Source organism: Semicossyphus pulcher, unplaced genomic scaffold (assembly GCF_022749685.1).
Source record: "Semicossyphus pulcher isolate SPU_LCO1_2020_fin unplaced genomic scaffold, fSemPul1.0.p SCAF_3, whole genome shotgun sequence".
NCBI lineage: Eukaryota > Metazoa > Chordata > Actinopteri > Labriformes > Labridae > Semicossyphus > Semicossyphus pulcher.
Window position 1 is genome coordinate 31,865,014 of NW_027211704.1, and position 17,830 is coordinate 31,882,843.

Genomic DNA, 17,830 nt, shown 5'->3' on the forward strand with positions numbered 1-17,830 from the left:
TAAAAAATAACGCTTTTAACGCAGCGGTGTTTACTTCCTGTGGCAATTCCCGTGAGTGTTGCCAATTTAGCGATCTGAATCCTGTTTTCTAAAAAGCAGCTCGCAACAAATTTTGTGAGATATATCATATTGTAATTAATTCCCATGTATGCTGCTCAGAGTAATCGCAGTTCACGGCTCCTCTGCCGACAGCTCCGAGTTGCTCTCTCTCCTCTCGTCCCGTGCGCAGCAGCACTGCGCAGGCAGTCAGGGGTGGGCGGGGCGGGCCTGGTGCAGCGGGCAGGAAGAGGACAGCGGCCAATCGGGCTGCTCGTTCGCCGCCGCAGTGCTGTGGCAACCGCCACATCGAACCATCCTCGCTAAAGATGTTTAAGGACAATGATGGCTTTGAAATTCATCCGGCACTTATAGGCCTGGGTTTTGTTATTATTTCTTTAAGTACATAAGAAATCTGCCTTTCAAGCTGACAGTCAGTTCTGATGGCCTTGAGGGTTTTATTGTAAATCTGTGGTTCACAGGAGAGAATCTGTGTAAAGTTAAAAAGATGCTAATAAACAAAAGTTAAATTTTAACTTAAATATATTTATTTTGTGTTGATTCTACATTAATTTCATGATTTTACATTTAAATATCCATTATTACAAGTTTCAGTCTTAAGAAGAAAAAAAACCGATTTTAATCAATTGACAGCCCAGTTACAATATATATCTTCTTTGTTTAATGTGTCAATGTGGTTGGCAGGAAGTCACTTCTTCTTTGGTACAGCATTAACCCTAACCCCAACCCTAAAACCTTCCACTCTTCAACAGCACATTGTTTTTACACCATCACTGATCTCTTTTAATTGTTAGCAAGAAAATCGTTCTCCAGAAATACTGACTATTGGTTTTACTGTAAATATAAAATCAAAGCAATAACCAATATACAGTGTAGCTGATATGAAGCCATACAGCGTACTATATTTTACTACAGCACGTGAAGCACTCTGCTATCTTTATATAGATGCTCACCAAATGTGGTAACGAATGATGCATATAGAAGCTCTAAACTTCTGTTACTTTCAGTCCAGCTCAGGTCTTAAACACCGCAGGAACAAAAGTGTCAGATATATCCTTTTTTAATATTTCTTTTTGAATAAATGTAGTCACAAATGAGTGAAATACTCACATGTAATTCAGGTTTCAAGTATTTGAACTATGCTCATTTGCGTAGGTTTAAATGGCTCCCTGCTAAAACAAGAAGTGACACTAACTTGCATTCTGAATGTACTTATTGTTCACCCCTCTGCACACTTTTCTGTGGCTATTTTGTTTCTGGTCAAGGTTAAGATGTCCAAGAGCTGAACGATGTCCCTGCATAATATTTAGAGGGGCACCAATAACAGTTTTACAAAAAGATACAAGCACTGTATCAAGTACTTTGAGCAATGCAAGTGCCAGTAAGTGCTACTTAATTTACCGTACTTCATGCCGTCGAGTGGCGGCTTGTTATGAAAAATGGCACACAGTGTCGCAGATGAGTTGGATAAATATAAATTTCCCTTACAGCAGCATTAAAAATTATCACGAGAGGAGTGACTACAGGAAATTTTAACTTTCAACACAACTAATAACAGCCTGAAGCAGGGTTTGGCACCAGCCCTTTTACTATCAGTGCATGTCTCACAGCAAAGATGCCTGTATAACACTGTTGCTGTCTTCCCACCCAATCCCTCCTGGTGCAAAACCCCCTCAGACCGACCTATAATCAAGGCCTGGTCATCGATCAATTGTGGTCAACACGCTGCGGGGCCAAAATGTCTTTTCCTCCTCCAAATGGCTTCCCAGAGAGTTATGAGAGAGCGAGACAGAGAGTGAGTTGTCCTCTATGGGTTTTGCCTGTGTCAGACACCTCCTCTACCCATGTTCTGTTCTGTGTGATTGGGCAGCAGTCTCCATCAGTCACTGCCATCCAGACCTCTCCCCTATATGTGTGAGTGTGTTTGTGTATTTGTGTGTGCGTGTATATGTGTGATGGCCCGCTTATCTTTGATGAAAGCTGTAAGAGGGTCTCTTCATCACACTGCCAGACACATGGGACTACAAAACCCTTTCAGTGGTGTTACACACAAGAAATATGAGCTGCAACAATTCTGTAAATAATGAAAGCTTACAGGAAAACACACACACACACACACACACACACACATGCATACTTATTGTAGCCTACACTTGTCAAGGAGGGAGAAAAAATTAATCCAACGATTGGTCAAAATTAATCCCCACCTTGGCATGCTAGTTACCACCTTGGGTAGCTAGTAACCAGCGCAAGTCAGTAGCCAATCCAGTGGGTTGCTAGCCTCTAAAGCTAATTTCCAGTCTAGCCAACTGTTGATCCAGTCGATGGCTTACCTCGGCTAGCTAGTTTCCAGCGTCTGCACCCTATGTCCAGCAAGTAGCCGATTCAGTCGCATGCTAGTTACCTGCCTAGGAAGCCAATGTCCAGCCCAGCAAAGAGCTTATTTAGTGGCTTGCTTCCCTCTGCTGTGCCTCATCATGCTAGTTACCTGCCTAGACAGCCAGTGTCCAGCCAAGCAAGTAGCTTATTTAGTTGCTTGCTATCCTCAGTGCTAGTTACCAGCCTCAGAAGCCAAAGTCAAACCAAGCAAGTAGCCAATTTAGTCGCTTGCTAGTTATCAGCCTCATAGGCCAATGTCCAGCCTAGCAAGTAGCTGACTGAGTTGCTTGCTACCCTTAGCTGTGCCTCAGCATGCTAGTTACCAGCCTTGGAAGCCAATGTCCAGCCTTGCAAGTAGCCGATTTAGTTGCTTGCTAGCCTCAGCTTGCTAATTACAAGCCTCAGAAGCCAATGTAAAGCCAAAAGTAGCCAATGAAGTCGCTTGCTAGCCTCAGCTTGCTAGTTTCCAGACTCTGAAGCCAATGTCAAGCCTAGCAAGAAGCTAATCCAGTGGATTGCCAGGTTGAGGCATGAGTTGCTAGCTTTGTTTTAATAATTAGTCTGATTCTTTTTCCCATTAGCCAGCCTCTCAGTTACCAGCACCGGCTTACCATTGGCCAGATCAGTAGCCAATGGTGGAAAGGATAGGCTATAGTCTTTGCCGACCTCTTAATGACCTTTAACCTGAACCGTAGTGCAGCCAAAAGTTCTTCACAGTGCACCTGTGTGCCTGGAGGCTTGTTAATCACACACCAGAAGGGCTTAGGAGGAAGTATGGTAATTCATTTTGCTTATAAGATGCAGGTATATTGATATCTTCTTTTACAGTGTGTCAGACCAATGGGTTCCTGTGCAAGCCTCACTTTAACAATGGGTGGACAGTTCAGGTTAATCACATGTTTTTGCAGTTTTTACCCCTTAAATGGCAGACCATGTTTTTCTTCTGTGGAGGTTACTGGTCTCACTTATTTAACATAATTTTAACCTAAACTTTACATTGTGAATGTACATGCATTTCTTTTATGGTGGTATTAATATTCTAATTTATGACACTCAGACTCACACACACTCCCACACAGGGCACGGCTGACTGGGTCCAGGTTGATATAATCTGTTAAAAACCGTTGTCCCTGCATAGAGGTCATTCACTGCTTGACTTCCAAATTATGTCTGTGTATGTGTGTGTGTGTGTGTGTGTGTGTGTGTGTGTGTGTTCCACTTTGTGAATGTGTGTGGTTTTGTGTGTGTGTGTGACTAATGGCTTTAGTAATGCTAAACCACATGGGGCGCGACTGCAGGTTATGAATAGAAAAACTCCACTGCAGCTCTTTATGAGCAGGCTAATCAATTTGGTTCCACCAGGCACGTGAGCCTTATTCTCAATCAAGCCATGTTCATCATTGAATTACCCTATGCATTTGCATAATATGATACAGTGTGTGGAATAATCATTATGTTCATTGTTTGATGGTAAGACACTTCTTCCTCTATTCTAACAGGGAATGCTGCTTGATATACAGTTACACTAAAAATATTCTGATCAAAGTGTCTGCACACTCAAACATGCCACCCCTATGTGACTGTTAAATATGTCACTCCATCATTCAGTACCACTATTCTTTGGAACCTTTCTGCCAGGTGTTGAACCTGACTGCAGGGATCTGCTCCCGTTTAGATACAGTAGCATCGGCAAGGTCAAACAAATAAAGAGGTTGGTGATAATCTCTGACCTACACACGTTGTTCCGCTTCATCCTAAAGCTGAGGTAGGGTCGGGTCTCTGTGCAGACTAGTCATGTTCTTCAGCAGAAAGCATTAGGCTTACTGCTGAAGATGATAATAATAAATAATAATAGCATACTAAAGAATAATACGGTATGCTTTTATTACTACCATGGTCCGGGAGAGTTCTTCATTCTGATTGGCTGCAGGGTGCCCTTTAATTCCTGGCAATGGACACATATGAGGGCTGCACTAGAAGCTAGAAGGTTCCTGGTTTGAATCCTAATTTGGACATGGGGGACCTTTCTGTGTGGAGTTTGCATGTTCCCCCCGTGCATGCGCAGGTTCCCTCCTGGTACTCTGTAGGTGTAATGTGAGCGTGACTGGTTGTCTGTCTCTATGTATCAGCCCTGTGATTGACTGGTGACCCTGTCCAGGTGTAACCCCGCCTCTCGCCCAATGACAGCTCCAGCCCCCCAACGACCCTGAACAGGATAAGCGCTGTAGATAATGGATGGACACATACGATGTAGTTCTTGTGAAAAAGTCTGTCCACTCAAATGAATGCCCTTGCTCTGCAGTCAGCTGCGGAGCCTCCACTCGTCCTTTAATTCCTGATTCTGAACACCTCGTGGGCCATTATTTCTTTCCTAAAAGTTGGTATCAAAATAATTTCCACAAATGAACTCATCCAAGGCTAATGGTCATAGTCTGTGGAAATGTTTATTACACTGAATATATTAGAACATCCAGCTGAGATGGCAGAGGGCTTCACCGATTTTTGCATGAACAGCATCTACCGCAAATTTAAACAGGAGAAGATGAAGAAAAGGGAGGGTATATGTGACATCTACAGGGGGATTGAAGAAGCCTGATGTGTCATTTAAACCTATTTCAGATAAAGGCCTGGTCTCCCCACAATAATGAAGAATTCACACTAATTAAATTAAAATATTTACTACTTATAATATCTGAAAACAACGAGCCTACTAGTGTGTCCAAGCTGATCAGAACGTCTCGCTGGTCAAACAGAGACACCTAGTGGTCAGTAGCAGCCAGTGCAGGCCAGGCCCTATCAGAATGAAAGGAGGCTTTGTATGCTGGAGAGTGTATTGTTGAATACATAATAATAAATACAATGTTTGCTTCATATCTCCCAGCGTCAGATATTTGAAGGCAGAGCAGGTTAGCTGCATTTTTCCTGAAGGCGACTATATATGAACTGCTGTTATTGGACCCTTTAGACAAAACCTGTGTGTGTGTCTGATGCCTTTGTGTGAGTGTAGATCTTTCATGTGTGTGTGTGTGTGGATCACTCTGAGTCTCACAGCAATATTAATAACACATCATGAATACAGCTCACGCTCACAGAACACTCTGTCTCTGTGTCTGTGTGTTTGAAAGATAAGCTGGGACCATGTATCCTGTCATTAAATAATCTCTCTTTGTCTCCTTCCCCCCTTTAATTCTCATTCCTTTCTTGACTCTCGCTTATCATCCATCCTTCCCTTCTTTACCCTGATATTTGTATCCCCTCTGACTGAATATCCTGTCCTCCTCCTTTCCACCTTTACTTCTTTCCCTTCTTGCTTCACCTCTTGGGTTCTTTAATTCCTCTCTGCTATTCTTTTCCTCCTACACCCTTCCCTTTGTATCTTTTCCACTGATTTCCTTCCTTTCCTGCTTTCATCTTCCCTCCTAATTCCTCTCTCCTTCTCTCCATTTTTCTTCTTCTTTTGCCTCCAATCCCACCTCAATTCCCCGTCCTATATTTCCTCCTTCCTGTCGTGTTTTCTTCCTTCTGCTGTTGCTTCCTTCCTTCCCCGTTTCCTTGTGTCATCTAACTGTACCGCCACATCTCCATACTTCCCTCCATTGCTGTGATTCCTTCCTACATTCATTTTACATTTCTTCCTTTCTTCTTTCCTGGCTTAATGCCCTCGCTTTAATTTTCTGTCCATTTAACCCTCTTTATGTCTCCTTTTTCTTTTCTTTCCTATCATGTTCATCCCTTCCTCTTTGGTTTCCTCCCTCCTTGCCTCTTTTATCATGTGACCCATCTCGCTCTCATTTTTCATTTCCATCCTTCCTCCACTCAACATTTTTACTTCCTTTTTCTTTTCTCTTTCTAACATGTTCCCTTCCTCCCTTCCTTTCCTCTGCCCTGTTCCCTCTTTCCTCACCTTTCCTCCTCCATCCCTCCTTTCGTACCTGCCTCTGTCCTCCTCCCAGTCTGCAGCAGCGCTCCCATCAACATGAAGGTGCAGCATGTGAACAGCAGCGCTCTGGTGGTGCGCTGGGATCGCCCGGAGGTCACCTATCACCCGCCCATCCTCTTCTTCCTGGTGTCCTACAGCTGGACGGCCCACGACGACAGCTACGAGGAGACGTACCTCACCCCCGCCACACACAAACTGGTGAGACTGTCGTGGGTTGGGTTGGCCTGATTCAGCGTGACAGCGATAAGTGCTAAACACGTCCAAGGCACACTGTAGGATTTAAGCAACATTGTAAAATTAAAGGCCTTTTAATTTTGCACAAATCATACAGTGTGCCTTGTGTGTTCTTTTTAAGAAGACATGCATTTAAAATCTTTAATTCATTAAAATAAATGCTAAGTCTCTATCTATCGCCGAATGAGGTAACACAATGGTGATTGAGCCTATGGCCCCCTGATGAAAGGCTTTGCATTTGCAGTATTACAGACTGGGTGTCAAAATTCACAAGCGGCGCTCAGTTAGTGACGCGTTTTCCATCAGCCAGCAGTGGTTGGTCTGCCAGAGAGGGTAGGCGGAGCTAAGTGGCTGCTTTTCCGGTCTCTGCAAGTGTTGCGAGTAAACAGTAATCTACTATGGCTGAACAAACAAAGAAAAGATGGATGACTACAGATACAACTTCAAAAAAAGGGGGAAAATCAAAAGGAAAAGGAAACAAACTCGACGCTCAGATGAAGGCAAACAGTCTAAAAAGGAAAGCGACACATGCAGCACTGTCTGGATATCTGGGAAGTGTGCTCCGCAATTACCGTTACTGAAAACTGAAATCTTCAAGATGAGCACTAAGATTTTTATAATAAGCATACAAAGGCACCCAGAATCACTGAGGGCAAGTAGCCAGAAATATTTTGTGCAAGTTTTGATGTGCTGGAGAAGAGTTGTGTATGAAATTTTACACTAGTAGTAAGAATATCCAAGTGTAGTGTTTTGCACATCCAGCCACACACCCTGATCTCCTCCTCAAGGCTCCGGAGCCGAACGAGAACATCACACTTCCTAGATTGTAAAATCCCCTGCCAGTGATCAAAATCAAGGCAGCAATTATGTTTCCTTAAAATTATATTTAGAAAACCAACTCAATGGGATAAACGCATTTTTTTTAGCAGATCACAGTTGCAATCACAATACAAGTGTCAGTTACCAAATAATCAGATACATCAGTGAGTAATCATAGTCTTTACACAGAAGGCAGAGCGAGGATCCCCTTCAGCCAAGCAAAGATGCCAATAATCCACACACAGTGTCCCAAATATGTCTGCATCCACAAAAATCCAATAACCCAGATTCATGAAATGTTATCTGTAGCATAAAGCAGTGCAGCCCTCTAAGTGTCTGCATTCATATTCAGAAGGAAATATCAATATATATGTGAGACAGTGAAACGCACACACCAGCAGAAGTCCTCAAGTATGTCAGGCATGAAAGAATCTTTGCGTTAAGAAGAACATCATGCTTTTACACCTGGCAGTGTTCTGTAGTATAGGGAGTATTCACCAGCATGGACAAGATTGGCTTAACGTCAAATATGTGTGCATTTATAATGAGCCCAGTGCTTTAAACCCTTCTTTGAATGAGCATTTTACACACACTTATCTCTCCTCTCATTCCAAACACACACACACACACACACACACACACACACACATGCAGCCTTCCTCTGATGTGCTTCCTCAGCCTGGTGTGTGCGAGGAGAAAAAAAGGAACATTTCTGCTCAGACTTTTCCGACTTAGCTGTCGATAGCCGTGTTTGTACTGCCATTTATTCCACGGAGATGCAGAAGAACAATGAAGGCTTTCAGTATTTCTTTGCAGACAGCTCAGATTTCATGTCCACGGCTCCGTGTGCCTCATCACACAACTGTGTTTAAGGCTCTGTGAGGAAGCTCTGTGTGTAAAGTTAGTTTTAGTTTCAGTTTATTTTCAGCTTCCAACTATATCAGTCCACAGCCCAACACTGAAATCAAGCAGCAGCCAGCATGTCTGAATAATGGATTAATTGTGAATCATTGTGTTTTATGCTGCAGCTTCTGAAACAACCACTAGACAGTTGGCCAACGTCAGGCCCTCTCTGAGCATCTGTAGCCCTGGTACATTGCGTAGTGTCCCACACCGTTGGCACAAGTCGGTTCAGCTAAGCAAATTAGTGCATCAGCAGAGACGTGGAATAAAGGAAACTAGGGCTGCAACTGACAACTATTTTATTAACTATTAATCTGCCCAGTTTTTTTTACAATTAATTGATTATTGTTTCATTTGTAAAGTGACTGAAAGCGACGTCTTCCAAGCGTTCCCCATCAAAACCAAACTTTCATGAACAAAATGATCCTTATATTTAAAAAGCTGAAATCAGTCATATGGTCTGATACGAATGTTTCTCAACAAGCTTAATTATGAAAGTACAACTGGATACTGGATACTATTAGCTTAATTATTAAAACAAAATTAATCTCTATAGCGTGTTCTGGTTTCTGTTTGTAGTACGTTTGTAGTCAGAGTAGTACCGAGTTAGCTTCTTATTAATCTCTATAAACAGACATCTGCAGCAAGTTCAGCTAACAATCTGCTCCAGATCAAAAATTCAACTTCAGATTCTCTTGACGCAGTGTCATGAAAGCCACTCAGCATTTAGATTTCCCGACTTCCTCGAGTGCACCAGAATTAATCGATCCGACCTCCGCTCAACAAACTACTCAGTATAAAGTCGTCTTCTTCTCCTCTTGAGGACAGACCTGACAAAGCTTCATGTTGACTTGTTCCTAATCTGCATCATGATGTTGTTATTTCAGCAAATTTAAGAGCCGTTAATTAAAGTCGATCACAAGGAAATCTGTTTCTTTTTCGGCTTCATCCTGCTGAAGTAAGCCAGAGGGCAGCCTCTGTGTAACTTACTGTTTACAGTGAGACTGAGACTCAGCACAGACAGATGAACGGGCGCTCCTCCGGGGGATTTAATGAACACTTTTGATCTGAGCACACGGTCGCTTCTCAAGTTGCTAACTGGACTGGACTGGACTTTGCTGGAAGTCGTTTATCACTAAACGCTGGCTAAACCCGACATGTTTGGCGTTGCTTTCAGAGGCTATAGCAGATGGGTTTCGAGATTGTCACTAACTTCACTGTAATATTTCATAAATCTAACCTTTATTGATGCTAACATATTCTTTAAATAATCGTTCTGAAACCCTCACTGCAAAGCTGATGGTAGAGTTGTACCTTACATCCTCGTATCTTGAAGCTTTGGGCAGCTGACGAAGCTGCTGATCCATTTTGGAATACGAATTTGCACAAAACGAGTGGATTTTATCCTTCATTTCTCACAGTGTGTTCTCTCTCTTGGAACTGATAACATGATGGCCATCATGGGCATCAGCAATGATTACTGCGCTCTGTGTGCACATGTGCCATGTGAGTGTTGTATTAAGATAGAGCTGAAAAAATCCCTCTTTTTAATCTCAACTCTTCTTAAATGTAGATGAATTACATGAAAAATGTTTTTACAGAATGATTGATTATATTTCCTAAACCGCAGGCAGGATTTTAATTATAAAAACAGAGGAAGTGCAGAGTGAGCAAATCAAACCCATTTAAAGTTTGATCAGAAAAGAAAAAGAATAGAAAAGCATGTTGACGAAACAGGAGGAGTCAGTAATAAAGACTGTCGCGGTTAAAGGTCTGCGTCTGCCTCCAGCTGAGATTTAAAAAACAGCTCTTTATGTATGATTTTGTATTAATGTTGATATTTATGATAATTAATTTGTAAAGGCTTCAAAGTACAAATTGTTGTGCTTGATTATGTCTCCTAATCCCTCACCATGAATGTTTTTCATGTTGATATTAAGCAGCTTTGAGACTTTAGTCCAAATGATTTACATCAAAGTCCAGATGCCAGATCTGATCATCAGCTGATAATCTCCTGAGAAACTTCTGCGTAACTTTTCTTCTCATTCTTCCTTTCTTTATTCTTTCCTGTTTCTTCTTATTTTACTTGCTTTAATGCCCTTTTACTTTCCCTTCTTCCTTCTTCATCCCCTCCCTGTTGATACACGGCAAGCTGAAAACACACCATCAGGTGTTATTTAGTTATATTGGTTAGGAAGGAAATGTGATTTAACCACATCACGCGGATGCAGTGAAAATGTATACATCATTTAAAAGTAACTGTAATTGTAAATTAAAGGTATAATAAGTAGGATTCTTCCTGCATTTTGTCAAAAACACATTCAAACTGGGCCCCTCCTCCTGGGCTCTTCATCACCAGAAGCTCACTCTCACTCTCTTGTGCGAGAACACGCCCACCCCGCCGAGCTAACACCGACAGCATCGTGGTTACCTTTGGCATGCTAACCACCGGTTACCTTTGTGCTAGCATGCTTACCGTCAGTTACCGTTGCACTGGCATGCTAACTGCCTGATAGCTTTGTGCTATCATGCTAACCGCCAGTTACCTTTGCACTAGCATGCTAACCGCCGGCTAGCTTGTCCTACCCGGTTCGAGGCACCTACCTGTCCAGAGGGCCAACTCTGCATCACTCTTCTGCCATGTTCGTTGGTCTGAATGGGACCCAGTTGCTAATTTGAACCACTCCCACACTCACCTACACGCTGTGATTGGCTCAGGGAACCACAACAGCGCCCCTCCTGAAAACAGAATAGATGCAGAGGGAGGGTCTCACAAGGGTCTGCACACACACTCACCAGCACACATGTATAGAAGCCCATAAGTGATGATTTAAATTATATTTGTAAAAAAGAAAAGGAAAAAAATTATTATACTTTTAAGACAAGAATATTTCACACAAACAGTTAAATACAGTTGCACTTGAAGGAAGCGTGTGTGTGTGTGTGTGTGTGTGTGTTATTTCAGAAAGATAGAGGATTTTACATCATCACAAATATGACTCAGGCCTTGAAAAATCAAATAACTTGTTTTGGAACAAAACTGTTTTTACACGTACAAAATAAGCACTGATTGCATCATTAAAAATATGAGCTTTATTATTGGCTCACACACACACAAACACACGCGCGCGCACAGCTTTGGCGAAATACGACTCATTATGAGAAAATAGGTCGGCGGAGGTTTTAATAAAGTACTTATTAATTTGTCTGGGCACAAAAGCTTTGGATCACAAACACACACACGCCAACACACACGGACACATATGAAGCAGCATCTTCCATCAATTCCATTACAAATGGTCTCATCAGGAGCCAAAATGAGCTATGAGAGAAGGCTGTGGAGCAGACAGGAGGTTTCATTCCCTTACATTGTGGTCTGCCGGTGGGCTAGCAGAATACTAATGCTAAGCTGGAGGGGATGCAGGGCTGCCAGCCTGTGCAAAAAGCATGACCTTGGGCCAGTGGCTCTGTGGGAAAACAGGGATGTGTGCAAAAAGAAGGGGTCAGAGTGCCCCCTGGCTGTGGAAGCAGCATCGCCTCACAGGACTGGGAAATCTGACGAGAGAGGTGGGAAGTGTTTTATCCTCCCATCATTAACTCAAGAGACTACCCATCCCTCCCAAATCTACTCCTCTCACCCTCACCCCTCCTCCCCACACGCTATTTTTTCCTGCCTCTTTCTGTCAGCCCTTTGATTCTGCTCTTATTCCTTCATATCCTCCCCTGACGCCTGTATCTAGGTCACAACAGGGACTTACATGGCTTTGGGACCCCCAAATCCCTTTCACACGTCCCCCTTGTCACGATCAATGGAGAATCCCTCTGTAATAAAACACTGTGGACTGAACTATTTTATGGCCGCATGCTGCTTCTGAAGAAGGAGGAGCCAATGAGGGAAACAGGTCCGTAACTGGATTCAGCAGGGCAGGACCGGCAGGGAGGGGAGGGAGGGGGTTTAGACAGATAGACGGGGATAGAGCACAATCATGTTTCATATGAAAGAATATATTAGTGTAATGTGATAAAAGCTCATCACAATTATCTTTTAATACACCAGCCATCTGGAGTAAATGGAAATTGCATCCCGTCCCTCATAAAGAAATGATGTAAACGATGATTCTAGAAATTTCCAGGAACTTAAAGGACGACATTGTGCTGTCATAGACGCCTGAGTGAGTGCTGCAGAGCCAAACAGGCCGAGGAAAGGAGAGCTTCACCTTACATACCTACGAAGGAGGCGGGGTTTAACATACGTAGAAATAATAAGCTGGGCGCAGTAACTCAAAAGTCCTGTTGTCAGAAATAGCCCATGTAAGTGAATTACAAACATAATATTTTTACGCACGGTGCAAAAAGAAACACAATGGAGAGGATTAAAGGGTTAAATCAGAGAAGCAGTCCAACGTAGGACCAAAATCCAAGGAACAGGCAGTAAATCAATTATCATGGCAGGCAAAGATCATGAAAACCAGGAGCGTGTTACACAGGGGACAAAAACTGGCACTGAGACAGGGGAAGACAAAGTGTGTGTTCTGATGTCCAAACTTCCATAATATTTCGTATGTCAGTAAAAATGTATGTCCCAATACATATGTAAAATGCAGTATGCCAAAAACACCGGGATCCTAACAAATCAGGTTTAGCAGTATGCAAGCCAGCGTGCTCCTTTGGCTTTTCTAACCTACAACCCTCTGCCCAGCAGAAGGTCACAACGACCAAGCAGCTGACAAAGTAATGATGGATGTTTACAGTATACATCAGAGGTCCAGGCACAATTTTATGTTGAAATAGTATGTCCCAATTTCCTGCATACACTTTGAATAATAAAGTACTTTGCTGCAGTAAGGTCAGCTGCAGTGCATAGTAAAAGAAAAAGTATGCGATTTCGTACTGATTTGGCCAAAATGTAGTATGTAGTATGCAAACAAAAGCAAAATGTGCAGTATGCCACAAGCTCACTCTCACTCTCTTAAGCGAGAACACGCCCACCCTGCTGAGCTAACACCGACAGCATCACGGTTACCTTTGAGCTAGCATGCTAACTCCTGGTTACCTTTGCCTAGCATGCTAACTGCCGGCTAGCTTGTCCTCCCCAGTTTGAGGCACCTACCTGTCCAACTGAAAGAAGGCCAACTCTGCATCGCTCTTTTGCCATGTTCGCCGGTCTAAATGGGGCCCAGTTGCTAATTTGAACCACTCCCACACTCACCTCTACGCTGTGATTGGCTCAGCGAACCATGACAGCGCCCCTCCTGAAAACGTCCCGTGCAAAGCGAAACAACACAATAGATGCAGAGTATGCAGAGACCGGATGTCGTACTGATTGGAAAAAATCTCCAGTATGCATCTCATACTGTATTCCACAATGCAAAGCACTGGAACGTCACAACGGCAGTTGAAATGGCGGACGGCAGCAGAAGAGCAGAAGGGGGCACTATAGCTAAAGAAGCAGCTGTTTGCTTTTGGTGGGCTGTTATTTATTAAATAAATCTGAACAGCGCCATGCTACCGTCGAACGCAGCATGCAGTGTGTGGTATGTAGTATACAGTATATAGTATGCCATTTCGAACACAGCCTAAATACTCCAGGGCAGACAGGTAACGGGGAACAGGTGAAACTAATGAGGGGTGCTGCAGACAGTCACACTGGCCAGGAAATCACACAATGGAAGGAAGCTTCAGAAATGAGAGGAAAAAGTGATCAACAACATAAATCAGGAAACAACAGTCAAGTTTTTAACTGTAAGAGACTCTTGTGCTGAGAGAGGGGTTGAAGAGGCCTTTTTGACCAGACTGAAGTGATGTCTGTGAATGTCTCATCCCATCACCAGGACTTTTTTTATAGATTTCTCCTCAGCTTTAAAACCCTCAACATAAACATTTAGCTTAGCTGCCTCTCTCAGGTAAACCCAGTAATGGTGCTTTGGATTAAAAACAGGAAACAAAATGTTTAAAGTTAAATACTGTTTTAAAAACAAGCGTCCCACAGGGTCGAGTCTTATCTCCAATTAAGTTTTCCCTCTACACAATATAAACAATTTAAACTGCAAAACTTTTAAGTACGTTGATGACGTGGCCCCGGTGGCCTTCCTAAAGTAATTCCCTCTCAGCATATGTATATCGAGTAAGTGGAACATCACCCTGATCACCCTCATTGATGAGAGCTCTTTGGAGCTGAACATCTGTGAAAGTGTGTCTAGACAAAAGGAAGGTGAGTTATGAGCGTTTCGTGGTTATATTCAAAGTTTGTTCAAAGACAAGAAAAGACGTGAATCGGTGCAGAGCGACGGTAATCATGGGATGCCAATTTGTGTCATTTGAGTGTTCCCACAAGTAGATTTTTTTCTGTTTAAATTAGTGTGACACTGGGTCAAAAGTCATCAGCATTGAGATTAACCTGACACCCTGAGGTTGCATCAGAAATGGTTGATCTTGGAGCGCCGGTTTTGCTCAGTGGTTAAATCGCCCGCCCCATGTAAAGAAGCACAGTCCTCGATGCAGCAGCGCCGGGTTCGACTCCGACCCTCGGCTGCAAGTCAACCCCACTTCCTCTCTGTCTCTGTCTTCCCTCATTTCCAACTCTATCCACTGTCCTCTGAATAAAGGCAAAAAGCCCCAAAAATTATCTTAAAAAAAGACATGTCGATTCCGAAGTCCATTATAAAAGAAAGCGTTTCAGAAGTTGTTTGCGAGTCTTATCTTGAGGATAGACCTGATGAATAATTGTTCCATTTTACAAATTTTCATCATGATGGAGGTATTTTGGCATCCTTCCTGTCAGTTTATTGCACAACTAAATCACAGCATAATCTGTTTATACAAAATAAAAAATGAGGTGCAGTGAATCTTCCACTAGCTGGAGACAGATGGACAGGAGCTCTGCAGCTGAAACAGACGTCGGTAGTTGGTGTCCGAGAAACCCATCCGAGAAATCCTGTTACTGAGCCGAGTCTCGCCTGACCTCGCAAAAAGGTCATCCGTCTGGGCCCTGCCAGCCTGAAGAAGCTAGATGCAGAATTATTGAAGTACAGCAACTGATATCAGACATGATCTAAATCCAATCCAGATGTATTTATAAAGCACATTTAAAAAGAACAAAAGTTGAGTGTTGTACAATCGAACATAAAAGCCGTAAAAAAAACACAATAAAACAGTAAGACCAATTTAAAGACAACAGGACAATATCTATTGTTTTTTTCACCAGCAGGGACAGGCAGAAATGATCCCACTGTAAAAAGTAGAGAGGGTAATTCCAGGCAAAGTTCGCTTTGCTTTTATGTCTGAAAAGAGCTCAATAAAGAAAGAAAAAGTAGTTGGCTGGAGGAAACTAAAATCTGGTGGCCACTTATTGTTTTGCACTAAAAGATGAGGGCCTTCAGAGGTCCGTGCACTGCACTCGTAATGCATGTCAAAGGCAATTAAAAACATAACTTACCATTATCAGTAGAGCTCTGAAAGTGTAACGAGTCCTCCACCATCAACTCCAGAACAACTGTCATCGAGTTTAAAGCCCTGGTTGAGTCGGCACGTCGTCTGTCACCGAGCACCAAACTGCAGGGGAGGCAGCTGGTCTCCTCGGCCGACCACTGCTTCGCCTTTGTATTCATAACCTTCCTTGTTTTGTGTAGCTGACTGTAGAAAAACAGACACCCTCTTGGTTTGTCTCTTTGGTCACTGCAGCCCCGCCCCTCGCCCATGACATAAGCGATTCTTGGTTCTAGACCAGCAAAGAGTTGGGGCCGCTCTGGAACCTGTTTTTCTGGCCGAGAGTCGGTTCATCCTCAGTCGAAACACAAAAAACTGTTAAGCAATCGAGCACCGGCCCTGAAACTGCCTTGGTGGAAAGGGGGTATGAAACAGGCAGAACCCTTTCCCTTTCTGTTTGCATTCAGTCTGTGTACAAGAATACCCAGCAGCCCTTCTTCCTGCTGAGGAAACTCAAGAATGTCAGGAACTACGTTAGCAGCTGTCTGCAGTCACTCTTCACCTTCAACATAAGAAAAACAAATCTGTTAAAAACAAATCAAAACTTTCTTGAATCAGTTTTCTGCACACACCAACATAAAGCAACCATCATCACACAGGACCCTTTGCACCCCGTCCACACCTCGTCCTATCAGGCCACCGTTATAAGAGCCCTCGGGCCAGGCAAGTTTTCTTTTAAAATCAATGCTACTGACCCGATACTTGCACTTTACGGCTACACTTTTCTTAAAGCCACATTATGCAAGAATTGGCTTTTTTTTTTTACATTTTCAGAGACAACAGTTCCAACTCTCTCCAACGAGTAAAAGCCTGAAATAAACTCTTGTCCGGCCTCTCTCTCTCTCTTATTTTTGTCTCTGTTAACATCCTCCTCTGTCTCTTTGACTCTGCCAAGATGCCCATGACTATACCAGGCTTAGACCAGCAATGACATGATCTGCCTTTTGTCAGAAAGCCATGTTGTAAAGTACATAGCACTTCGTATCGGAAGGAAATCGTTTTCATGGTGGGAAGTGGGAACAAAGTGGTTTACCAATGGAACAACCCAACAGCCTTGTCATTGCAATCCCTACAACCTCATTATTAGTGTAGCTAAATGTGAAAGTTGTTATCTGTTGCAAGATGTCAGAAAAAAAGCGTATTTTATCTCTTTTTTTCTTCACTTTCTGATGCATAGTCGGGTAAAATAAGTGCCTCTCGAACACAGAGACTACTATATTCGTCTTTGGTCTTTTTTCCATATTCCAGACATATCCTCTGTCTGAGATCTTATTTCAGCAGCAATAGAATATGTTTATGTTTATCTATACATAAAGAAATATGGTTGTGTATTTTAGTGTACAAACAGTAAATGTGCAGATCAGTTCTGTAACGGAGACCCTGATGTGATTCCAGACTCCTCAGACACCGTGTTTGTTTATCAGCTGCTGCTGCTGCTGCTACTGTACATCCCTGAGATGTTTACATGCAACCTTTTGATTTCCTCAATCTTTGCCTCCATCTGCGTGAGAGCAGGAGTCAGCTGGAAGCGTGAATTCTCCACAGCGTTGGTGTGAACAGCAACACCCACATCTGACGGAGCACTGGCTCCTCATGAAAGCTATCAGATTCATGTCAGATTCTCTGCAGCGTGGTGCGTCTGTGGTGATGGTATCGAGTTCCCTCTGAATAAACGGTGGAGATTACAGGAGATGTGTGGCAAGTCACGGCAAGGTGATGTGAAAAACTTATAATTAACCCGGCTCAACTTTCAAAATAAAATGGGAGCTGGTATTTACTGAGGGTCCTAGAAGTATTATTTTAACATCTGTATAGCATTACCACAGCAGTAGTAATGTTACACCAACATCAGTGTACACTGGGTTAGAGGTTACCCCATGGTTTGTTTTACAATAAATATACAGCAGTTAAGCTTATAATTATCCAGGTACCCTTCAGTGTCAGTGCAGGGCTCCACGGGTCTGCTTGTTTTGTATAATACAGTGGTCAAGTGAGCGATAATAAATAAGCAAC

At 42.9% G+C, this 17,830-nt stretch overlaps 1 protein-coding gene across 1 annotated transcript in view; it reads left to right on the forward strand.

Annotated features, from left to right (window-relative positions):
- LOC138605376 (receptor-type tyrosine-protein phosphatase gamma-like) overlaps nt 1-17,830 on the forward strand; it is a 444,649-nt gene that overhangs the window by 367,550 nt on the left and 59,269 nt on the right. Inside the window, exon 9 of the mRNA XM_069677579.1 lies at nt 6,390-6,574. Coding sequence (XP_069533680.1) covers nt 6,390-6,574 — 185 coding nt within the window. The remainder of the gene's footprint in view (nt 1-6,389; nt 6,575-17,830) is intronic.